Consider the following 26,959-nt stretch of genomic DNA (forward strand, 5'->3'; position numbering starts at 1 on the left):
TTGAACTTTATTCTCTAGACAACTGGGAACCACAAAAGTTACAAATGGAGTGATATAACCAAAATTTGCACTTTAGAAAGATTAAGGCAACAGCCATGTGAGAATGGACTGGAGAGAATCCAAGGAAGACCAGGGACTAAATATGGTCCAGACAAAGGTAACAAGGTTTGGACCCAGGCAGGGAGAGTGGGGATGAGGAGGAGACAGACTCAGCAAGACTTACCACCTGAATGTAGGCAACAGGACAGAGCAAAGAACCTAGGATTAGTCTAGTTTTCTGGCTTAGACAACTGAGAGCATTCAACAAGATAGAAAATACAGAAAGGATGGATAAGAATTTGGGGCAAAAAGATGGTTTTTGGTTAACCTGAGTTATGGTGCTGTGTGACATCTATATGCATGTGTCAAGAAAGAAGTCAGAGGGGCGCCTGGGTGGCTCAGTCGGTTAAGCGTCCGACTTCAGCTCAGGTCATGATCTCGCGGTCCGTGAGTTCAAGCCCCGCGTCAGGCTCTGTGCTGACCACTCAGAGCCTGGAGCCTGTTTCAGATTCTGTGTCTCCCTCTCTCTCTGACCCTCCCCCGTTCATGCTCTGTCTCTCTCTGTCTCAAAAATAAATAAACGTTAAAAAAAATTTAAAAAAAAAAAAAAAAAGAAAGAAGTCAGAAAGGGTCAGGTGAGAGATTTGAGCCTAAAATACAGGCTTCAGGTGAAATAGGAATTGTGGCTACAGACCAGGAAGGGCAAATGGAGTAAAAAAGGAGGCAAAGGGCAGACTCTTGGTGTAGACTGTCTTTTAAGGGACATACAGAGGAGAAGGTCTAGTGATGGACAGAGAAGTAGAACAGAACTCTTGGCTAATGAGTTTTAAGGAGGAGATCTTCCAAGAGTTGAAATATCCCACAGAGAGAGGAGGAAAGATAAGTATGGGAAAGTATCTACTGGGTTTAACAATTAGGTGGTCACTGATGACCTGAGAATATATCCCATGCAGGGGTAAGGGGAGATGACAGGTACAGAGTTAAGTAATAAGAGGTTAAAAAAGAAAGGGGAGGGAGGAGAAGGAGTTCCATTTTCTCTTGGATGAAGTTTGGCTGGGACACTGGGCAGTAGCTAGAGGGGATTCAAGTTTTGAGTTGGGTTTTGCTTATTTTGTTGGGTTTTTTAAATTTATTTTCGTTATAGATTGAGAATTGAGTTTTGTCTCTTTGTTTATAATGAATGAATGTATATTCTCACTGTAAAGAAGGGGAACTAAGAAAGTAAAGTACCTGAAAAGGCCAAAGGGACAGAACCCAGTATTATAAAGAGCAGCCACGAAACAAAGAAGGGGTGTGAGGGAAGGAGGTGATGAGAGAGGAGTGTATTCCAATGAATCATAACAATTTATGTAATAATGGTCTCTTCTAGAAGCTTCAAAGGGGTCAGGGACCCTACATTTTCATTTTATTTGACACAATGGCAGGTGCATAAGGGGTGCTCAATAATTATTAGATGAATTAAGCACCCAACTAGAGTTATGGTCATGAAAATAGCAGTAATTAGGTGCCAGCCCTTTCTAAGAACTTCAAGTTGATTGACTTTTTGAATCCTTACAAAAACACAATGATGGTATTATCATCCATCCCTACTTTATTCTTAAATATCCAGAGCAGGTAAGTAAGACCAAATTGAAAATTCAGATTTTTTTTTTTTTTGGCTACTATTCTGTTTTAGTCAAATGGTGAAAATATTTCTAAGTAGTACAACTGAATTTACACAGCGATTTTTTTCCCCTCAAGATGCAAGACAGACTTAAAAAAAAGAAATCAAATGTTGGGTGGAGTGAAAAGAGGTATCACCTAACTGCTCTCCTGCCCCCTGTTAAGTTTTGGGCCTCCTGGTCAATTCCTATTCCATCACTAAACCACGTTATAAAATAATTTTCTTGCACAAATTAAAGTGACACCTTCAGTTTCATCCTGAATCTTCAACTCAAAAGTATTAGCTACAATAGCCTTTACTATGTTGAAAATTCAGAGCTATGAGTACAAACCATAACATTTCTTGAAAAAAAACTATGAGAGGTGGTAAGGTCCTGAACAGTCTTGACAATGACCGTTTTGGGTTTTTGGATTTGCAAAGACAACAAAAGCAAAAACAAGTGGGACTACATCAAATTAAAAGCTTCTGCACAAAGAAAGCCATCAACAAAATGAAAAGGCGGTCTACAGAATACATGTAACAAATTCTTATGTCATACACCTTAAACTAATGCAATGTTATACATCAATTATATCCCAATAAAACTGGGAGAGAAAAGCTAGCAGTACAGATGGATAATGTAAAATACCCAAAATCACTTAGATGGAACTTTCAAATCTTTGTGGTTGCATTTTATTTAGTAAGGAAATGGCATCTAAGGCTTCATAAAATGGTTAACAGTAGTACTAATGACACTTGAAACCCTGACTTGGGATTAAGTGGGGAAAACTACCCTATTTCTTTTCATGCTTTGCCACTCAGACTCCTCTTAGCAAACTGACATTCTAGGACCAAATGATCCTCTGATAAAAGAGTTAGAGATTAAAATAATAAAAGATTTGTCCTCTGTCACACTTTCCCCAGAAAAGGGAAAATGGTTAAATGTTAAGGTTTCAAAAGACTTCTCTGCATAGGGAAGGGAGGTACATCAGCTGCAAAATCAGCAAATTTGAGAGCAGGCAAGAGCAAAGTGAGTGTTCAAACAGCCAAGAAAACAAATCATTGTGTTGAGCAGGTGCCAATAAACTGGGAAGAAATTTAAGGTTAGGTCTATTAATTATAATTAGATGAAGATGATCAAGGACGCTTGTAATCCAAGTATTATGATTGTTATAAAGAAGTTTTAAATTAAGGATTAGGGATACAGCCTTAGCTTAAGGACAGAACTAAGACTTTAATAACTAAACCATTTAATTTGACAAATATTGATCGGCAATGATGTATCACTTACTGTCCAAGGCATAGGGATTCAAATCAGACATTTTCCCCTCATGCATGGCTCAGGGTGAGGATATACACTCAACTAGAAGTCACTGTGGTTAACTGTCTGAATAGGGCGCTATGGGAAAACAGAGGAAGGAGCATGGGGTAGCCCTCACAGAGAAGTGGTATTTGATCCAGATTTTAAATTTTACCAGGGAGAAAAGAAGGAAGAACAGGGCACTCCAGGTAAGAGTTCAGCATAAAAAGGCGGGAAGACATTACAGTACACCAGCAGGGCTGGAACACAGGATCTTTGGAGGCAACACAGCCAAGAAGATAGGCCAGGCAAGAGCATGAGAGTCTTAAACCCCACACTCTAAAATTCAGACTCAAATTATCAGTGGTCAGGGACCACCGATACTTTGCATTTTTTAAATTTATTATTACAATAGATTTATCATTAGAAACATTTAGTATATTCATAATTTTGTGCAACCATACTATCCAGTTCCAGAAAACTCTCAGCCCTCCAAAAGGAAACCCTATATACATTAAGGAATCACTCCTCATTTTCCCCTTCCCCGCAGTCCCTGACAACCACTAATCATCTTTCTGTCCCTACAGATTTGCCTATTCTGAATATTTCACATAAATGGCATCATAAAATATATGGCCTCTTGTGTTCAGCTTCTTTTGTTTTTAGCACAATGTTTTCAAGGCTCATCTATGTTGTAGCATATATCAGTACTTAATTATTTTTTATGGCTGAATAATGTTCCATTGTATGAGTATACCATATTTTGCTTATCCATCAGTAAATTGACATTTGGACTGTTTACACCTTTTGGCTATTGTGAATATTTTGCTGTGAGCATTGTTGTACAAGTTTTTGTTTGAACACCAGTTTTCAATTTTGGATATGTACCTAGGAGTGGAATTGCTGGGTTATATGATATAATTCCATGTTGTACTTATTGTAGAAATACAAAATCCACTGATGGTTTTCAAGTCAAGTAATGGAATGTTGGGATCAATGTTTTAGCCAATGATAATCAGTAGCTGGGGAAAGAGAACAGATTGAGAAGAGAGTCAAGGCCAGGAGGCCATCCAGGAGGCTACTGTCCCAGTCAAGAGAGCTTCAATCCATGGCAAGGAAAGTGACAAGAGTGAAGAGAAAAGGGTAGATTTGAGGTACATTTCTGAGGCAGAATGAGCAAGAATTAGTGAACAATATGGGAAAAAATGGAAGAAATTTTGTTCATAGTGCTATGTCAGATCATGGACTATGTGTTGACAATTCACCTCCTTCTGAACTGATGCTGTGCTTCAAAGAGGAGTCCTGTCTTAGTGACTCCTACATCCCTGGTGCTTAACAGGGAACCTGGTCCATAAGTGATCCAAGAACAATATTGTGTCTGATTGAATAATGATGCCTGCATTATTATTCATGAAAGAACAACTGGCAGATCATGACTGTAAATGAGGGGTTAAAGAGGACTTTTTACTCTTTGGAAACAGGATGGAGAGTGATGAATTTTGTTGAAACAGGAAGTGGTTTAGACAGGTGTTTGTGGAAACATGAAGGTAAAGATGTCCAGTAGACAGCAAGAAATTCAGAATGAAGTCTCAGGAAAAATTGGAGACAAAAGACAGTATTTCGACATACACTATTGGCAGCTTTGCTCATTAGAATCTCTCATTGAGATCCCTAATTTCTTAAATCAGCTCAAAATACCACAATACAATAGCATAAATATCTTCCTAGGAAGAACTGGGGAAAATGAGCAAAAACAGTGGTGTGCATTGTAGATTAATCTGTTATGCCCACAGCTAGGACTCGGCCCCAGGCACATTTCATGTTGGCAGAACATGCAATCTTCAAGCATCTACTTTCTTAAGGTGGCACTGGAAAGGAGGAGCTTCTACAAGGAAGTTTAGGTAAAAGGAGGACAAAATAACCAGGGTATGAGGAGGACAGCATGGTGTCTCTCTCAAATATCGCTAGCTCAGCCCCACGGACTGAGATCTAAGACCTACTTGAGAAAAAAAGCCTCCTTTGAGTCCAGGAAACAATGTGTGTGAGATCAACCGTGACAAATGGTGTCATTGGCTCTAATTCTTTACCCTTCCCTAAGTCCACATCCTTTTGCTATGTAACTTTGCAGTGCCTCCCAATGACAGACATTCTGCCCCGTCCTTAACTGGGCTCAGCCATTTAGCATGGTTTGGTCAATGGGATATGAGCAAGTATGTTGCCAGCATAAGCTTGCCTGCAAAGCTTTCTCTTGCATGACTGCATTCCAGGGCTAACCTACTGGAGGATAAAATACTTGTGGAGCAGAACAGAATCATCCAGCTGATCCAGCTCAGGCCAGCCTGGATCAGCCAATAGCCCTTCAAGACACTGAATGAGGCCCACCCAGATCAACCGAGCCACCGAATCCCAGATGCACAAGTAAATGCTTAGCATCATATGCCACTGAAGTTTTACAGTTGCTTGATATACAGTATTATTGTGGTAATGGTCAACTGAAACAAGATTCTTTGCCACAGTTCTTTGTTGACTCAACACTGTTGGAAACTTCAGGGAACATAGAGCCCCTCTGAGGCATCCAACTTTGAGACAGTCCCCTTGCCACAGGCATCATACAGGATTGAAGGTACATTATTAACCAGTCTTCAGAAAGAAATAATTTCTTTGTACAATAGACCTCACACATACCCCAGAAAAAAATTTTCCTACGATCCCTATATTGTTTCAGAAGGATTCAAGATAATAATATTATTCAATGTAGAAGTTGTAACTCATTAGTAGGCAATAACATCACTTTAATGGATATTGATGAGCACTTTTTGGGGGACGAATGGAATGAAAAACACCTGAGCTTATGACAAATAAGGCTAAGTATTTTCTGTAACATTTTTCACGGGAGATGGGGGGAGGGGGAGATCACAATACAAAAGCATTTCTCACTTTAGGTAAGAGTCAAAAAAAAAAAGCCACAAGTTCCAAGAAAGTAGCTAAATAGCATTTTACAACCCATCAAACTCTGCATCCAAGCACACCCCAGGAGAAGTGAGGAGCCAGGTAAGAGAAGAAAGAAAAGGGGCACCTGGGTGGCTCAGTTGGTTGAGTGTCAGACTTCAGCTCAGATCATGATCTCACCCTTGGTGAGTTCAGCCACGCATCTGCTCTGCACTGACAGCTCAGAGCCTGGAGCCCACTTCAGATTCTGTCTCCCTCTCTCTGCCCTCCTCCTGCTCACACACTCTGTTGTGTCTCTGTCAAATATAAATAAGCATTTTTAAAATTTTTTAAAAGAGAGAAGAGAAGGAATCAATGGGCCAGAGTAATTAAGAGCAGCTTTCACTCACGTTTTCGGATTTTAAACACTTTTGTCTACCGTACCTCATTTGAGTCTCATAAGAGCACCGTTGCACAGATGAAGTCAAGGCTCAAAGAGGTCAAGCCCTTCGTGGGAAGGTAGGTCATACGTGACAGCGTGGGAGAGAAGCCAGGTCTTTGGTCTCCATATTCCCGCTATAATTTCCACCAGTTCCAACGCATCCTGGAGATGGCGCTCAACCTGCTGCCACAGAGACTGCACCCGTTTCCAAAATCTAAAGTAAACACCCTCTTGATAGACTTCCTAGTAAGGTTTCGGTTTTGTTTGTTTGGGGCCAGTAGGCGCAGCACCCGCTGCAGGAGCTGGGATCCAACTGCGCCGCCAGGTGGCCGGGCTCGCCCTCGGTGGCCCTGCAGGGTGCGCTGCGCTCGGGCGCCTGCCTCCGCCTCCGCCGCCGCCGCAGCCTCCCCCGCGGAGCCCTCCGTGCCGCCCACGCCACGCTTCCCCGCAGCTAGCCCGCCGCAGCCACCACCGAGTCCCCGAGCCCCCGATGTCGCCCACGCTGCCTGAACACGGGCTAGCGCTGCGCTGCACCCAGCCAGCACCGCCCGCGAGAAATCCCTAATTAGTGGGTTTTTTTCTTTCACTGAGCTAACCAAATGTTATTTGTGTGATTCTTTAATATCTGTTGCATCCACTAGCCTGCATCACTATCATTCCATAAAGAAAGGGACCCTATCTGGGTTCAGCACAGTATACCCAGCACCTGATGCAGTGCTTGGCACGTGGTAGGCACTCGATGAACAACTGTTGAATAAATGAATATGAATCACTGCTTCTGATGAGAAAAGAACAGCCAACTCTCCCAGTCTCCAATTACAACCTTAAGTCAGCTGAGTCATTTTCCTGAAAAAGACAAAAACTGTACAAAGTTTCCAAACATATACCCTCATAACAAGGTGAACTCATAACAAAGTGAATCTGAATCCAGGTGCTCAGAAAACCTGCCCAGATGCTCGACGTCTTTATCCACAGAACTGAGCCCCGACCCCTCTACCTGGGTCTTGGCTTTTAAAATGATTTACAAGTCTCCCTGTGTCCACAAACTTGCTGGATGAACTCTGATGAGCCATATCTCAAAACTCCTAACCAACTTCAACTCAGCACTCAAACAAGTAGCCAGTTATCTCGTCCCCTTCCCCACCAAGGTCTAAGGAGACTTACCCTTCCCGGGGCTTGAGAGTTCCAGGGTTCCTCCACCTCGCCTTCCCATTTATATCCTCTTCCCAACTTCATTTCAACTAGCCAACGTGGTGGATGCTAGCCTACGCCATGTCACTCTCCCAGCTGCTGCTAGTGTTAAGTGCTTTATGGCTCTCAGCTGAGTCTCCCTCTGGGCCTTGCCCTCAAAGAGAATTTCTCCAGGTCATTCCCCACCTTCCCTGTAGCAGGTTACATTCAGGCCATGATGGGAGGCTCCAAAAACCCCATGGTGGGACAATTTTTAAGGGACATCCCAGCTCTGCATTTCCCTTTTGTGATGGCCTGAGGCTGTTGTACATCGTCACAGCCCAGATCCTCTCTCTGCCTAATCCTCCATCTTTCCATCAACCCCCCCTTCCCCCACCAACCACATACACACATACACATTGATCCCAAGGGCTCTCCCCAATAAATTTCTTACATGTACATCTCTGGCTCAGAATCTATTTCCCAGGGAACCCAAATCAAGATAACTAAGCTCCCTCCCAAGTCAATACCATGGTTGTTGGGTTTTTTGTTTGATTTTTAGTATCTAAACAATGTATATGAAAAAATTAGAACATTTATACCTCAGAGGTATAAATAATAATTTTCCCATCACAAGCAGACCTTCCACTTACAGCTGGTGGTAAGGCAAATGTTTTTGCAGAGTGCTCTTTTGGGAACTCAGAAGCATGTTTTCATCAAAACAATACTACCAACGATCTTTAAGATCACTTTCCTCCATAGTATCCGCCTGCTGGTAACCATACATTCTTCGGTATAATATTGTTATCTGCATCTCACACTACATTCCAAGCTCCACAACCACCACACAGGAACTTGTTAGAAATGCAGAATCTCATGCCACACACACCCCTCCTAAATGAGGATCTGCAGTTTAACAAGATCTCTAGGTGATTTTTATTCACATTAAAGTTTAAAAACCACTGGTCTAAACCATAAAGCTTCATCATATTTTGACCTTATGGAAATACTTGGGATCTCCACTCACTCACATACCACATCCATTAATCACAAGCCCCACTGAAGCTATCTCTAAAATGTCCATCACACCCACTCCTTTTGAATTATATTTCTCAATTTCAGTCAAGCCCTCTTATCTCTTGAGGACCACACTTTGAGTAGCAAGAGTTTAGATAACTAGATGAATGGATGACTTTATTCAAGTATCTGAATGCCTTTGATTCTAAAATAGATCATTCTTTATAAATCAGATTTAATACAGCTTTAAATCAAGCTTTTCAATTTCTTGTATCAGAAATCCTCCAGTAACTTCAGAGCTGCATCATTTAATTGACTTTGTCCTCATGTGCCATTAATCATTCCCTGATTCACTGGTGTCTTCAATCTTCTAAAGCTAAATAACCACCACACGCAGAGAAGGAATTAACAGGATTGTGCTAGAATCACAAATTAAATGATGGATATGGCCTTGAATTCTGAAAAGAACAATATAGCCAAATTTAAGAGAACGAAGGGAAATTAGGAAACTTGAAGGAAGTTCAGTGATTTATTTATCTTAGCCAATTCTCTTGTCAAATGAACATTTCCGATGATCCTCTTTGTTCTAAAGTGCAGGTGGTCCCCAAATGATGTCAGTTTTTCTCGGAGAAGTGGCATATACGTGGTGGTTAAGGTTCTGGACCTGATCACAAATGTCAATTAGCTCATGGAATGCCAAAAACAAACAAACAAAAAACAAACAAACAAAAACCCTGGAAATACCAGAGTAATAGCCCAAGAGAACCCAACTACCACATTCAAGAGTATCTCTGTGGATAATGCATTCTGGACTCAACCTTGAATATGAAGGATACAGCTACTCCCAGCTGCCCTGGAATCTGTACACTGCCCACTGCCTAAAACACTGGTCCCTCACCTAAACAACCTCTACTCAAATGGCTGCTCTTTTTCTGTGACATCCTCTATCCAGCCAGTATTCACATCACCTTCCAAAAGGCCAGAACAAGTGATTTTACTTGTTATAACTACCCAACTTAAGTAGGTTAACCATCAGACCCACATTTCATATAAACCTTACCAGGAAATTTTTTCCATAGCTTAAGATTAAAGTTAAAACACTTCTTCAGGGACATTTTAACAAAAGGAAAGACTGTTAAGGCAGAGAGAGAAGCAGGTAGATTCCCATTCCACTAAAAAAGATTCATATGGTGGGGTGCTTGGTGGCTCAGTCAGTCAGATGAGCATCCGTTTCTTGATTTCAGCTCAAATCATCGTTCCACAGTCATGGAATCGAGCCCCACATCTGTGCTGGGCTCTGTGCTGGGCCTGGAGCCTGCTTAAGATTCTGTCTCTCTCCCTCTGCTACTCTCCCCCACTTGCATGCTCTCTCGCTCTCTCTCTCTAAAATAAAAAAAAAAATCATATAAGAAATTCAATTAAAGCCAGAGATGGCAGAAAAAGGGAGAAAAAAGAAACAATGAACAAATGCAATGACTAGAAAGCAGCTATAAACATGGTAGATATTAATCCAACTATATCAATAATCATTTTAAATGTGAATGGTCTACTATATCACTTAAAAGACAGATTGTCAGAATGGATAAAAACATAAGACCCAACTCTATGTTGTGCACGAGAAATCCTCTTTCTTTCCTTCTTTTGTTCTTTCCTTTCTTTTGACCTCCTTCACCTTTTCAAAATATAATAGCTTAGAAACTGGTGTCTAATCTATATTGTCCTGTTTTTTGTAGATGTCCTCCCATTACTCTGTACCATGAATTGAGCTGGGCTAACACTCAAGCAGACATTTTGGCTTTAGACTGACTGGGCACACAGTATGCAAGCAGGGGCAGGCCAGTGAGCACTTCTGGGCATCTCTAAAAGGGAGACCACTGATGTCCCAGCTGCATCAGATTACTCTCATGGTCATACCAGTAGCTCAAGTTGCAGGGTCACTTTTTGTGGCACCTTACCTCTGAAATTTAGAACGCCCCTGTTTCTTTCAGCATCAATTCTGAATGTATCTGGTCACAATTTGTTGAAAGAAATTAAATTCATGCTATTAAATAGAGAGCTCTTCTAAAGTACTCTACATCTTCAGGCAAATCCTTGGCATCACCATAGTTTGTCATATCTCAAGTTTTCAGAGCTCACACATACAGAAGCACTGGTAAGCCCCACGAGGTCACTGGGAAAGGTAAGAGAACACCTTCCATCCTATAGCAAGACATAGTGCTGTGCTTAGATTATAGGTACACAGGTAAAAGCAAGACTCTTGGGAAATGATCACCAATCTGAAACAGAAAATAGTCATTTCACATCTTTCTTTCCTTTCACAAATGAGGAACATATTTAAAATCCATAAGGAGTGTTTGGAATTCATTAAGAATCTCTTTCTAAGACCCAACTCTACCAGGAGACTACTAGGGGGAAAGTGGCATAACATAAGAGGGGAAGAAGGAGGCCACAACACACAAGGAATGAGTTCTTGCTTATTCCTGTGTGTGAAGCGAGATTACCAATGGTCTTGGACAAAAATGGAAAAGTTCTGATTTATGACATAATCTCAGAGGACTGCAAACTGGGAGCCAGTAGCCAAGTACAAAGGTGTCACCTTAAACTTGGGGGTAAATCTCCCTCTTTGGAAGGAAATCCCCTCCATGCTTCTGACTAGGATACAGTTCGCAAAAGGGTCTTGTTAAATATAAGCTAAAAGTCATTATAACCTACAAACACATTCTCAACAATTAGGTTATCAGAATACTCCTACTAAGCAGAACTCCAGAGAACAGGACCAGATTAATTGGTGTAAATCAGTGGTTCTTAACTGGGGGCAATTTTGCACCCTCCATCCGGGGACATTTGGCAATGTTTGGAGATATTTTTGGTTGTCACAACTAGCAGCCATTTGAGTAGAGGCCAGCGATGCTGCTAAACATCTACAGTGCACAGGACAGCCCCACAGCAAAGAATTACTCAACTCTAAAATGTCGATAATGCCAAGGGTGAAAAACTGATACAAAGGAACAAAAAGAGAAAAGGTCTAGGTTTGGCATGAGATAAGATTTAGGAATAGTTAAAAGACACAAAGAAATATGGAAAAGGGAAAATCAAAAATGCCAAAGGCATACTTTATCAAGGATAGGCCCAGATAGAGCAGAGACAACAGAGCCCTGGAAATGCCACAAAGGCAGGGCCCACTGCTAGGACAAGGTGTAACACACAGGAAGAGAAACTCCAAGGGAGAAAGTAGCATTAAGAATTAGTGGTGAACATGAAACAATGAGTTCGGGACCATGTCACATGCACTGCAGGATGCTTAGCAGCATTCCTGGCCTCTACCCACTGGATGTCTGTCATACCTCCTGCCCACTTGTGTCAACCAAAAATATCTCCTGAAATTGCCAAATGTCCACCATGAGGTAAAATCATTTTTGGTTAAAAACTATTCAAGAGGTTCTAGAGGTATCTTTTGGAATTAAAAAAACACAAATATGTATAGATATAGATATAGATATAGATATAGATATAGATAGATATAGATATTTACATATATACGTATATATGTATATATGCATTTTCCCCTTATTTCTTTCATCTTAGTCCTTTCTTCTAGGTTCAGTTTCCTTCTTTTCCAAAATAGACTTTTCAGTCATTATTTCAGTAGGTGTGCACTGGGTACACTTTCCTAATCTTTTCCCAAAAATGTTCTTATGCTGACCTCCTTCTTCAATAATCACTTAACTGGACTTAGAATTCTGAACTGACTGTTATTCCTTCAGCACTTTTAAGATACCAGTCCACTGTCTTCTGGCATTTATCATTATTATTGGAAAGTTTATCCTCAGTTTATTTCTCATTTGCAGGAAATCTGTTTTTTTCCCTTAGAATTCTAATATTTTTCTCTTTGTGTTTTGCTGACTCACCATGATATGTTTATAATATGTGGATTTAGTTTTACTTATTCTGCTTGGCACTCATTGTGTTTCTTGAATCAATTCTGGAAAATTCTCATTTTCTTTTTTTTAAATATTCTATCTCTCTCCATTCTTTCTATTCTCTTAATCCAAAACAGGATTTCTATTAAATTTATATTGGACTTTCTCATTCTATTTCAACCTCCTCTTTCTTGTTTTTCCTACCTCCTATCTCTCTATCCTGCACTTGGGGGTAATTCCTTCGGCTCTATCTTCTAGGCCTAATTCTCTCTTCAACTGTCTAATCTGCAGTTGAAATGGTCATAGAAAATATGCTAACTATATTTAAGGCTCTACACTGACCAAACAAATACATAATTAAGACACTAATTCTCAATTCAAGAACTTTACATATAGTTGGCCAGCCATACATGAAAAGAAAACTATTTTGCAGTCTAACAAGAGCAGAATTCAAGATGTCAATAGGAATTGCCAATGGAAATGGAAAGAATAATTAAATATGCTGAGGGGAAAAGGAAAAGAACTCACAGAGGAAGTCACCTCTTAGGTAGGTTTGAAGAAAAAAATTTCTAGGAGAGTGTAAGGAAGGGTATCCACTCAGATGGCACAGCATGTGCAAAATCAGGATCTTAATGGAACAGTAAAGAATTATGTATAACTACTGTGTGGATACATCTGAAGACAGTGGTGAGATGTTAGGGGGTCAGTTAAAGCCAGTTAGGAAGACCCTCAAGTACCATATATGAAGCGTTTAGACTTTATTCTGTTGCCAATGGGGAGGCAACAGAGGTTTTCATGGGTGGCAGGGGAGGGTAGTAATAGAGGGAGGGAGGAAGACAGAAAGAGAGACAAAGAGATAAATTTGGAAAAGTGAACCTTGTGGACATGGAAGAATTAAGATGTAGGGAGGCTGGTATAAGACTGCTGTACTAGTCTAGGTAGAGATGAGGAGAGTTTGAGCTGAGATAGTATTAATAGGGATGATGAGGATGTTCTAGATTAGAGATATATCTAAGGTAAACATAATGAATGTGTTAGCCAGCTGGCTGTGGAGGCCGATAGCCAGCACAGTGTTGAGCATGAGGACACTGACTTTTTGGCTTGGGAGTCTGGACAGACTGTGACACCATTAAACAGAGTAAGAAATTCAATTCAGAGAGCTATCAGAAGAAAGTTCCTTTTGTAGCGTGTAGTTTTTAGATGTCTGGGATATATCCAGGCTGAAAGTTCTGGAAGGCAGTTGTAAATACATCTTTAAAGCCTGGCAGGGAAATCAGATATGGCAATGGCACTTTGGAGTCATGAGCACACAGCTAGGATATGAATACAATGGGAGAAAGTGACTGAGAGTCAGCTGATGTCAGGGAATGACCAAAAATGTAAGTCATGTGCTGGTGGTAAAGAAAATTGTAAAGCTTGATCATCAAAAATGGGTATCAAGCCTACATTGAATATCTGAGACAGAACCAGTTTCTAGACTTTCCTCCTATGGTTCTCCCCAATTGATCTTCTTTTAATTGAGGAAATAATTTAATAACATCTTTTGTACTCAATGTATTTTTACTAATATATTTTAATGTTACATTTTTTTGGAATAGCATATTTTAATACTCTATTATTTGTACCTTAATAGTATATTGATAAAATAATTCAATAACAAAAATGTGTATGTGATCACCTAATGTGAAATTTTCTATCTTAGCACTTACTACACTGAATTAAAATACTTGATTTACTTATATACTTCGTCCTGTAGACTTTGAGCTCCCTAGGAATGATGTCCTATTCAGTTTTCTACTCCGAGGACCTATCATAGTACACAGAACAGAGTGGGATCAGAGGGATGTATGGATAGAAGGATGAATGGTTAAAGCCAGCCAGACAATAGAGACTGTTTTTCCAACTGAACCTGCTACAATTTATTTCCTGAGTAAAACATCCTCTACCATGAGGAAGGAGTGCCATGTCCAGGGCCACCATGCAGAGTTTCTCAGGTTGTTCACTGTGCAAGGTGGCAGGTAGGGTTAAGTGTAGTCAAATCAAGAGAACCTAATGTGCAATTAGCCATGCAAATGAAGGGAAAGGATGATAGCATAGTGTGGTGGCAAGAGTAAGAACAGCTCAATAAAATGAGAATTCTGGGTTTTTTTAGTTGTTTCTAGAACTGTAGAGTGGTGAGGTTTATAAATGGAAACGTTATTTTTAAATATGTTTGGTAAAGGGGCGCCTGGCTGGCTCAGTTGGTTAAGCATCTGACTTCAGGTTAGGTCATGATCTCACGGTTCATGGGTTCAAGCCCTGCACTAGCAGTGTGGAGCCAGCTTGGGATTCTCTTTCTGTCTCTCTCTGCTCCTCCCCCACTCGCACTTTGTCTCTCAAAATAAATAAACTTTAAAAAGAGAATAGTTTTTTTTAAATTATAAATAAAGAAGTCTGGTGAAATTCTTAAACATAAGGAAACAACAATCAATAAACAAGTATAGAGTGATTTTGTGACTAAAATTTGTGAGCTCCTCCACATCAGACCTGCCGTTTGCACAGAAGAAAGATACCTTACAAGTGTGAAGAGAGGTCTGGCAAAATGTGGAATCTTCAGGAAATTCTGGTATAGCTGAACTGTTTACCTCACCCCAGAGATCTCTTCAAACTAGTAACAGAAGCAAAAACTAAAATATAGATAAGTAATAATATCATCCTTATTTTTGAAAAAAAAAAAAACAGGAAGGAAGGAGAAAGGAAACTGGGTGCTTCCACACTGAAAATACACATTAAAATCAATAAATTTCTGTAAAAAAGCAAATAAATACAATAATTAACCCACATATAATCATAACTGAGACTTACAGGAGGTCCCAGCATCTACAATTTTCTATAATAAAATACTACATGCTTGTTTAATATATCTTTAAATGCTCAGGCTAACTTTATAAGTATACAAATAAAAATAATAAACAGTTGCTTGGAAAAACTCAGTATTTTATTGCTAATGGAAAGTTCCCAGGAATGAAGAAAACTATGCGCTTTTAATTTGTTTTTGAAAATCTGCAAGGTAAAAATAGAAACCTCTTCTAGAAATTGGATTGCTTCTGAGTATGGTGCTCTGTGGAAAGAAAAAAGTCAACTCACAGAGAAACGTGATAAAATGTTAATGTGGCAGCTGCCATTTCACACTCCTCTTTGCCAAGAAATGCCAGAAGCCTGCAGCTACCCCGGCCAAAGGCAACAACACTTCATTTCTTAACTTCAGATTTTATTAAATTTTAAAAGCAAGCAGAGTCAGTTCTCATTCATGATAATATCAAAACCCTAGAGATTTCAAAGTTCAGCCCAGATCATGATTTTTCTACTCTCAAATTGACCCTCAATCAGGACAACTGGAAAGATAGTTTGCTTTGCCATGGCAGAGCTAATGGAATGCAAATATTATTCAATGCTCTGTAATACCATCAATCCACTTAACCAAAGACACTTTGGAGGGTGTCCCCCAAGGTATATATAGGAACCTCAGAAACCAAAATCTCAGAAGACAGCAGCCTGCCCAGCGCAGACGGCTGAAGCCCACTTTGTGCCATGGACACGGCATGCCTGGAGGGGCCCAGGAATCCTCATTTTTAAGAAGTTCAATGGTGATCCTTCACATTTAGTGAAGTCCACATTTACTGCTTTTAGAGATTGCTTTTGATAATCTGGAACTTCTGCAACATCAGCATCTCACCTCTAGGTGGCAGCATCTGTGAACTGTTCAGTGTCCTTGTGAATGTTAAGGTTCAAAAGACTTATTCCCAGAACAGGAATTGCACACTGGATTTGTCCAACTAAACCATTACTTCTAAGTGCTATATCTATAGAAGAAAAATGTGGCATGATAAATTTTTCATGATTTAAACTTCCAACTTAGACTTTAGAAATAAAAACAACTGGTTATCCTTGCATAAAATTTTCTGTAACGCATTTCAAGTGATAAATTTTAAGGCAATATGTTGTGAGCATTTTTCCTGCCTTTATTGTTTAAGTCATGACTCCCAAAGATCACGTAGATGAGCAACTGGCAAACATTTTCTGCAAAGGGCCAGACAGTAAATATTTTAGGCTTTGCAGGCCATACAGTCTCTGTCACAATTACGTCAGTTCTGCCGTTGTCACACGAAAGCAGCCAGAGACAATACATAAACAAATGATTGCAGCTATGTCCCAATAAAACTTTATATATGAACAATCAAATTTGAATTTCATGTAACTTTTACATGTCTCAAAATACTACTATTCTTTTAATTTTTTTTCCAACACACACACACACACACACACACACACACACACACACACACACACCAACCACCAAATTCATATATTGAGATCCTAATACCTGATGTGATGGTATTAGGAGATGGGGTCTTTGGGAGATGCTTAAGTCATGAGGGTGGAGCCCTCAGGAATGGATTTAGTGTTCTTATAAAAGAGACCCCACAGAGATCCTCCACCCCTTCCACCATACGAGAAAACTATAAGAAGTCTGAGACCTGACGAAGGGCCCACATCTGACCATGTTGGCACCCTGATCTCAAACCTCCAGCCTCCACAACTGTGAGACATAAATTTCTCTTGTTTATAGGGGCACCTGGGTAGCTCAGTCAGTTAAGTGTCTGACTCTTGATTTCAGCTCAGGTCATGATCTCATAGTTACAAGATTGAGTCCTATGTCTGAGTGTGGAGCCTGCTTGGGAATCTCTCTCTCTCTCTCTCTCTCTCTCTCTCTCTCTTTCTCTCACTCTCTCTCCCTCTGCCCCTCTGCCCCACTCACATACTCACTCTCTCTCAAAATAAAAATAAAATAAAATAAAATAATTTCTGTCGTTTATAAACTACCTGGTCTGAGGTATTGTTATAACAGCTATCACTAAGTTAGACTTAATGACTGAACAATGACACCAATAATCTTTAAAAAGTAAACACTATTCCCAGTTCTTGAGCTGTACAGGTGGCATCTGAGATCTGGCCCATTGGTAGTGGTTTGCAGACCCCCAACATAGACCAATTTGGTGAAGCCACATGAATGGGTAGTAACTAAGGTGTTCAAAAATGACTTATTGATAACTCTTCTGAATACATTAATCCAAGAAAGATGCCTTGTCACTAAGCAGAGGATTCAAGAAATTAAACAAATATTCATAAGACAAAACTTGGAATTGTGATTCAGAGTTGATTTCCAGATGACATTTTACCAAACAGAACTAACACATAGATCAAATATTTCTAAATACATCTAACCTTCCTTCTGGCACAGCGACGCTATGAAAGGCCAGTGAACATGGGGGAATTGTTGGAATCTACAGCATCACACAAGCAGAAATGCAGATGTAATTTGTTCAACAGGCAAATGTGTGAAGGAACCTTTAAATACACTGAGTCCTGAATCTCCAACAGGGAGCCAACACTGTTACCTGTCGTGTCTTGACTCAGGGTTTCCTGGCTGCTGCTGCTGTAAGAAGGCACTGGAGTGATGGACAGTGAGGCTGGGCAAGACAAAGGTGTAGGCAGCTCAGTCTTGCGGGTGAGGGATCGGTGATACACAGGGATGCCCGCATCTTTGGAGATGAAGAGAGGCAGATCTGATGGGAGGGTGGGTCTGCCTTGTGCGTATGGATTTTTCCAGTGGGTGAGCCCAATTGCAACAGGCCCAGCAACATCATAACCTGGCGAGACACATACCTTCGGTTAGAAACAGCAAGCAAAGCCTCATACCATATTTGTTTTTGTATTCCCCAAAAGTCTTAGCTGTGAGTCAAATTGAATACCACTTGAAATAAAGATGCATGTTACTAATAAACAGGGAGGAATCATTACACTTACCAGATCATTCACTGCTCAACATACGTTTAGTAAGCACATGCTATGTGCGGTTGTCCAGCCTTTGCCCTTAAGGAGCTAAGAATCTAATAAAGGAGATAAGTCGTGTGTTCATAAAGAAAAATAACTGAAAGCCTACTATGTGCTAGATACAGTACTTTGCATAAGTGATTCTATCCTCACAGCAACAGTACTAGGAGACTGTTACTATTTCACTTTCACAGATGAGGAAACTGGATCTCACCTTGCCCTAGGTCAAGTAGCCAGAAAATGCCAGAGGCAGAATTTAAGCCCAGATATGTCTGACTCCAAAATCTATGTTCTTTCCCCCAAACCACAACTAACTACAGTACAAAGTAAGATGAAAGAAATAGTTTAAAGCAGGACAGAAATGTCACCGCAGTCTCATGGGAGAAAGCTCCTCTGAGTGGAGAGACTAGGTCACGGAGAAGGTGGTATGAACTTGGCCTTATAGGCAATGGTGGCAACCTAGAGGCCAGAGGAAATAGAGGGACAGACCTGTTCTGCAGATATGTTTTATTTAACCACACTTTTCTTAATTTGAAGCGAAACTCAAATTAAAAGTGACAACAATAAAAGGCTAGAGAGTTCTCAAGAGAAATCCAGCTTTCTGGCTTATCTTGAAAAATTCTCTTGATCTTCTCCTTAAGAGAAGACCACATCCCCACATGGCAAATGTCAGCTAGAGCAGCTGTCCTCTTCAGCCGGAGTAAGGGGATTCCCATCTGCCACAGTCCCCACCACTCCCTAATACCTTACCCCCAGGCTGCTTCATTCATTTGTCTTACACACCTGACTTCTGCAGGACTTTACATTTGCAACATAGATACAGAATTTAGGAATATAAGTATAATCCAGAAAAAAAAAAACTAGAAAGGTAGGTTGACACAGGACAGTGTGGGTCTTAAATGCCAATGTAAGAAAACTAAATATTTTGGCAAGCAAAACATCCCTGAGAGTTTGTGAAGTGAGCATTTCCATAATCAAACTAATGGCAGAGAAAGCAGCCAGAATCTGTCCCTTCTTGCTCCAGTGGTTATCTCTTCGAGGAGGCCTCCTCTGACATCTCTAAGCTTTCTTAACTATTTGTGAAGGAAGGCTCACTAAAGAGTATTGGTGTCTGGGGACTGAGGTGTTGGAAGAGAAAGTCCAAATTGGGGAGGGCAGGTGGAGGAATCAAGAAAGCCCAAAAGAGGTAACGTGAAGGACACCTGTGTAGATTCCGAAGCCTGGATGAGGGTGCCTGGGGCAGCCTGCCCACACTGTGCTGGAGACCACCTAAACACAGACATATGTCAAACAGTCCCTGCCTACATTTAATGAAAACTGTTTTTTTCTTTCTATGTGTGGCTCCCTCATGAACTGAGCTTCCCTCAAGGTTAGAGGGTGTCTTAGTCATCTTTGAAACTCCTCCCAACATCTATTTCACTCTTTCCCTCCCTCATCTCCCATCAGTACCTAGCACAAGGCGAGGCTCAGAGCTGGCACCCAGTACATACCCACTGTTCACTGAGTTCCTAGATGTCAACAGCAAGAAGAAGATGCAAAAAGCTGCGAGGCAGAGGCTAGGGGAGCATTATTAAGGGCCACATTGAAATGCTGGCTGCAAGAAAGGAAAACAAGTCCAGAGAAATACATGACATTGACAAAAGAAAGAGGTTTGGGGCCACCAGGGAGCTCTGTCTCTCACTCGCAAGATGTCAGAGAAGACTCACTGCAAATAGAATGGTGCATTTCCTCAGCCTAACTGTGGCAATCAGGAAGACCAGCCTTGCAAGGGATCAGGAAGATTGAGTGTGTTTTTAGAAATGAGGAGTTTGAGCCTTAGTGGAAATATCTATATGGAGATGTCTGGCAGGTAGCTGGGGAAAAAAATGAACATAAGGATCAGGGGAAATGGGACCAGACTCATCAACATGGTAGTTACCCACGTAGAAGTCATGGGTGAGACCTAAGAATAAACAACCAGCTTCACTGTCATAAAATAATAAATCTGCTAAAAATTACAATACTGTCTAATACTTAGTGGCATTGTGCTAAGGGATCTACCAGCACCACCTCATTTAAACCTCACAATAACCATGTCAGGCAGATGCTAATATTCCCATTTGACAGATAAGAAAACTGAGGCCAAAGGACATTATTACTTCCCCAAGGTCTGAGCTATTGATCCACAGAAGTTAACAGTCAAGATTCAAGCCCAAGCTCACTGAAGATAAGTAAGACTCACGACCACTAAGCCGTCCCGTCTGGCTAATAGAGCAGGTAGCAAGAGGGATTCTGGGCCTGAAATGGGGCCCATTCCCCTAGAAATCACTCTTAGGTGATTTATTCTTTTCTGAACAATGTTTCACAGACAAATCCTAATGGACCAGAATACTCAAGGAAAGGGAAATGGTGACAAACCTGAGAACTCGCCTACTGGATTGTTTAGACTCTTCTTGGTAAGTCACCTTCCTAAAAGGTGAGTTCCACTACATGGAATGTTGTGATGAAGGTGAGCATCTCTCTTGAGTGAGGGCTCTTGGAACTGCAATGGAGCCAGAGTCGCATAAGACTAAACTGAATGCTGGTGACCCCAGAACTGCCCTGACCATGTTTGTTGACTAAACCTCTAATGCAAATTTGTTTATTGTGTGATCAGTACTGCTCCCACAGCTCCTACTACTGGGCCATAGAATGCAATTCCAGAAGTCTCCATTTAACTTGATGTTCCATTATGTTTTTATTAAAGACTAGAAGACGTATTACCTTCTATTTGCACCAGAGAATCCTTTTACCAGAATAATAATACCATGTTTTTCCTTGCCTTGATCCTTCATTCAGAAACTTTGCTTAAATCCCTCTTCTCTTTCCACATTTCTAAGCTCCTCTGGAGTCATTATACAGAATAGAGCACAGTGCAGAAATGTTATGTTTAAAAGTCCCAAGGAACTCTGCACTCTCCTCAACTTCAGATTTTACCATTTCTTTTCTAAAATGATAGCTGACTAATAGTATACACTTAATTTTGAAAAGGCATCATTCACATAGCTAACAAGCCTTTTCTTTTTTTTTTTTTTAGTTTAGAAAATCACCACATCATTTACTCCAGAAATGGAGTTCATTAGCAAATATTTTAATTCATGCTATTGATACAAATTAGCTATGATCATTTCCGCATGATTATAATGGAGTATAAATGGATCAGCCTAAATTCGCAATGAGGTCAAAGTATTTTGAGAGGATAAGGAACCATCCAGGGGAACAGCTGGCACCCAAATGTCTAAGAGGCAAGTAATAGAAAATGTCCACATTGGTAGCCAACCCATTCTCCCTCACCCATTATCCTATCCCTTGGTGGACAGTGGGGTAGGAGCAAAGGTCTCAGTTCCCTTGGAGTTTTATGTCAACATATCACCCCAAATTGTGAAGAGAGACATGTAAGGAACACTCAAAAATTATATACTATTTTGAGGAAACAATGTCAATTAACTATGAAGTTCTTAAATCTCTCAATTTAATCTCTCCAGGAGTTCACTACCAGAATATAAGGAATTATCCAAGAGTCTCATGGATAAATAGAAAGATTTCAGAAGGAGTCTTTTTCTGTTTCTTAGTTGTTTTTGTTGTTATTTTGTTTGTTTGTTTGGCAATTTTTCTTTTGGCAGGACATAGGTTCCTACAAGGAACTATTAACAGGGAGTCCACGAGTATGCTATTTTCTTAAATGGAGTATTCTGTAGGAGAAGGACTGCAGTGCAGGAAATGAAAGAGAACAAAAAGAGCTTTAAAAAAAAGAACATCTCTGGATGATCCAGAGATCTGTCCTCCCTCGAATGCTTTGGAATCTACAGTTGTTAATTATTTTCTGCCTTTACTATAAATATTGCAAAGTGCAAAAAGCATTTTGTACTGGACAGACTGTGGGAAGTGAACACTGCCTGACGCCTGTGCAGAATCCATCCCCCTCCTTCCTCCCAACAGAGTCCCACTTTGGCAACTGAGGGTACCCCTACCCAGACATGGCACTCAGGGCAAGCTGACATCCTCCTCTTTCCTCTGCATGAACTCTGATTCATCTAAAGAGATGCTCATCTCCTCTGAATAATGATTGGCTCAAGGGTGGAAATGTGACCCAATCCTGCTCAATGAGATAGGAGCAGTCTCTGAGGGCTTCAGGGGGAAGTCGCAGTTCCTCAAGTCAAAGCCTGAGGAAGGCACCAAAGCTCCTCTCCCTCTGATCACTGTTGTGTCTGAATGCAATTCCTGGAACTGTGGTGGCCAGATGGCTGCCACACTAAGATAAATTCTCCCACGAAAGCAAAGGGGAGAAAGTCTTTCACAACATCACTGAATAGCTTAATCATCTGGTCCTAACGGCAGGCCTGCATCTGGTCATCCTGTTATGTGAAATAAATTTCCTTATGGTTTCAGCCACTTTGAGTCAGGGAACCGAAGCAACATTTAAAAGCCTTTCAGTTACCCCATCACCTTCTGAGAAAACTAAGTGTCATACCCACCTCCCCTTCAGAAGCGACTCCCTAGGGCAGTAAGACTTGCTATCTTAGTTTCCTAGGGCTGCTAAGGAAGTACCACAAACAGGATGGCTTAAAAGAAAACAGAAATTTGTTCTCATAGCTTTGGAGGCTAGAAGTCTGAAATCAAGATGTTGACAGGGCTGTGCTCTCTCTGAAGTATCTAGGGGAGAATCTGTTCCATGCCTTTCTCTTAGCTTCTGATGTTGCTGGCAATCCTTAGTGTTCCTTGACTTGCAGATATATCCCTCTAATCTCTGCCTCCATCATAACATAATGTTCTCCCTGTGTGTCTCTGTGTCTCTTCTCCTCTACTTACAAGGACACCAGTTCTACTGGATTAGAAGCCCACCCTAATGGAGAATAACTTCGTCTCAACTTGATTGTATCTGCAAAGACCCTATTTCCAATAAGATCACACTCAGAAGTTAGGACTCCAACATATCTTTTCAGGGGACATAATTCAACCCATAACATGCTGACATAGTGGCCGAAGCTGACTAGACTAGGTGCAATATGATGACTTATAATAAATATATACTTGGTCATTGAGATGGCCAAAATATATTTTCCAGATATATTAGGTCTTCATCCACACACAGTACCTGAAAATGCTTCAGAGCCATAAAATTTAGTGACAAGGATGTCTTGTTACTAAGGAAGGTGACTTTTTGTGTAAGAATTGAATTGAAATCTCAGACTGGGCTGGTGTCTAAAAATCGCTTTGTACTGTGGAGGTGGGGGGAGGGTACCCACACACACACTGAACTTGGGTCTGGGAACCCAAAAAGACCAGGAAAGGGCACTAGGCCCATGGCAAATAACAAGAGTGTCATCTAATGGGAGCTAGATTACCTGGGTTCAAATCCCAGCTGTTACTACCCATGCATCTTCCAGGAACTTTTTAACTTCTCTAGAATTTAGTTTCCTCATCTGAAAAATGGGGAAAATAACAGCATCTAACTCGTAAGATTTTTGTGAGGATTAAATGAGTAAATACAGAAAAAGTACCTAGAAGAGAGCTTGGCATGGAGAAAGCTCTCATGTGGTCCTCCCTATTTACCCTCCACTTTCATTGACAAGTGTCTTAAAAGATAAGTTTCTATTCATAGCTCTTCACTCTTTATTCCAAACTTTGTAACCTGACTTCACTCCCACCATCCATTGCCGTGGCTCTCAGGGATGTCCCCAGGGCAGTCCCTGAATTATAACCCTCCTCAGCCTCTCCTAGAAATTCCCTAGGCTTTCCAAAAACCATGCTCACTTGGTCTTCCTACCTCTGTCATTATTTCTATTAACTATGCTTCCCTCAAAGACTGGGAGCTGGCCCTCCACTCATTCAATATACTGACTCTTATAATCTCATCCTCTTGGAAAAATTCTACTGACTCCTCTGTGCAGAGAATGCCAATATCTTCATCTCCTGCCCATTCTCTCCTGTGGGTCATTCTGAGGTGGGAGTCTCACAGGCACCTCAAACCCACCACATCCAAGCAGTAGCCATCAAGTCCTCTTCCTGACTGCTATATTCCTAGAGATGGCTCAGACTCCCTGTCACCCTGAATCAAAGTCTCAGGGCACTTCTGTCTTTCCCTCATCCAGTCAATGACTAGTCCTGCCAGTTCTCCCACACCTCTCCCTCCAGACCTGCTCTTTATCGCACCTGCCAAGTTCATTACTGTCTCAAGTCAAAATTAAAGTCACAGCTACTTACTCTATTATGACGTGAGATCCTCTGCCCGGCATGAAATCCACCTTGTTCACCATCAAAATCCCTTCTTTCATCCGTGCATTCATCTTGTCATCCTCCTGCTCTGAACCTCCCACTACTCAACAAATGTCTTTAGGAATGTCACTGTAGGTTGTTTGGTGTTTTCACACCATGGTCCATGAACTCTCCACAAGAATTTTTTTAACTGCTTTTATTTTTCATTTAAAATCTAATTTAATCACTTAAAATTAATAGATGCATATTGCAGACCAAGTTCTACCACTTAATTTTAGTGCCTAGATTTGTTTTTGTGTTTCCATCAAGTTGGCACCAATTGGTACACTCAATGAGAAAAGGAGACAGATGGATATGTCAAGGTGCATCCATACCAAATGAAGATCCAATAACCTCACCAGCATTAGCAGAGATTTCACAGTGAGTTGAACAGAGAAAGGTGGGGACAGACCAGAGTTATCATAAATACGTAGCAGTAAAGTTGTACTCAACTCAAAGATCCCCTGCTGCTGCAGCCAGTCCCACATTGCATTACAAGAAGTGATTGTATTTTGGCAAAATAATGATGTCTATAATATTAATGTGATAGATTTGTAATTTTTTGCTTTACAGTGTTTTAAACTTTATTTATAAATTCAATTTGATTTGTATGGCCATTGGTATGGCTATAAGGTATTTATACTTAGTTTTATGTTTGAACATACTTAAGTATTATTATAATAAAAATAATTTAAACCAATTTTAGAGGTTCATAATCATTATTTGCTTTTATAGGTGTCCACATTACTAAGGTTTGAGAAACGATGATACAGTGTTTTAGAGCATGAACTTTTAGTGTCAAGCACACCTGGATTGAAACCATGGATACATTAATTATTGGCTAGATGGTAAAGATCGAATTTTCTCATCTGTGAGATGGAAAAGTAAGAATACCTTCCTCATACAGTCCTGATTAAGCAAAATAATGTATGTCGAAGGACAAGAGCAGCAATAGCTAAATATAAATCTTAAAAAGTCAGTTTTAATATCAAGTACATAATAATCAGGTGATATACAAATTAAAGAGTTAAAGTAAATGATGAAACGTTGGGAAAACGTGGGGATTTTTTTTTTAGCTTTTCCAACCACATTGCCTCCAGCAATATCCATGCAAAAGCACTAACAATCCACAAGAGGGTGCCCCAGCAAGAAAGTCCGCAAGCATTTGCTCTGATTCTGGAAACACAGACTCCTGCTATTATACTACCCTGGGCCTTTCCAGGCAATAATAATTTTTATAAAACAAAATGTCACAATTGCTCACCTATGGTGATCTGGCTGACACAACTGTAGTAGCTGCCTGTCGTTGCGGAGGAAAGGTTATAACTCCCACTGCTCACATCTCTGTCTGTTAAGAAAATAAGAGACAGTGGATTACATCCTGATAGACACCACGAACACAGTGTAAATATATGACCGTTGGTAGATTAACCAGCTCCCTGTTCTGGGCAGTCTCATACTCCTTTATCAGTTCATTCATTGGTACTTACCTAGTGCTCAGTGCCAGGCACTTGAAACGTTCAGCCAACAATCCAGACAGCCCCACACAGGCAATTTCAGTTGGATGCCACTATTATTGTAAGGGGGGTGACAAAGGATGCTGAAGTGCAGGGACAGTCAAGAGAACACTTGATCTAGAGAGGGTAGCAGGGAAGGCTTCCGGGAGGAAGCGACATATAAATTAAACCTAAAGATGAGTACCACCTCACTAAGCCAAAGAGGGAGGAACTGAGGGGAAAGATCCAGGCAGAGGCTTCATTATGTCTGGAGGCTCAGAGGCCACAAACAGGCTCCTGAGTTAGCAGCTGAGCACAGGAAGAGAAGGAGAGGTGCACAGCAGCTAGGCTACGACAGGTCTTATAAACCATGTTAACAAGTTTGGATTTTGCCTAAAGAACAGGATCCCATTTTAACTTTAGAAAGGTCACTTTGAGGCCATGTGCAGAACAGACTGGAAGAAGCAAGATGAGAGGCAAAAGACTCCTTTCTGAGGCCGCTGTAATAATCCTGATGAGCAGTGAGGGTGGCCGAGCCATGGGAGATGTCCCAGTGGATACCACAGACGTGGATGCAGCTCCCTTCAGAGCTAAAAGTACAACACGCTGTACCGAATTCCTCACAATTGTGAACAGAAAATGTTGTAGGCACAGGAGCCAAAGAAACCCAAAGCTTCCGCTGACACAGCATCTTAGCATTTTCATCCACATCACCTCACGCATGAGGTCGGACAGGGCAGTCATCACCCCCCACCCAGCCCAACCCTATTCTCTGATGGAAAGGCTGAGACTCTGGGCACCAGGGTCACACGACAGCATGAGGCAGAATGGAGCCTACATCGAGATCAGAACATTTCA

General features: G+C 40.8%; 1 protein-coding gene across 4 annotated transcripts in view; it reads right to left on the reverse strand.

Moving 5' to 3' along the window:
- The window catches only part of ANO4 (anoctamin 4), a 428,017-nt gene that overhangs the window by 388,709 nt on the left and 12,349 nt on the right, over positions 1-26,959 (reverse strand). For 3 of the 4 annotated variants that reach the window (XM_086712549.1, XM_086712550.1, XM_025926582.2), the window contains exons 2-3: positions 25,870-25,953; positions 17,897-18,148 (exon numbers count right to left, since the gene is read on the reverse strand). In XM_086712549.1, coding sequence (XP_086568675.1) covers positions 17,897-18,148; positions 25,870-25,953 — 336 coding nt within the window. Of the gene's footprint in view, positions 1-6,057; positions 6,227-6,353; positions 6,629-17,896; positions 18,149-25,869; positions 25,954-26,959 lie in introns of those variants that run through there. The other variant, XM_086712552.1, reaches the window with a different exon arrangement.

Source organism: Puma concolor, chromosome B4 (assembly GCF_028749965.1).
Source record: "Puma concolor isolate L17-30 chromosome B4, mPumCon1.1.hap2, whole genome shotgun sequence".
Lineage (NCBI taxonomy): Eukaryota > Metazoa > Chordata > Mammalia > Carnivora > Felidae > Puma > Puma concolor.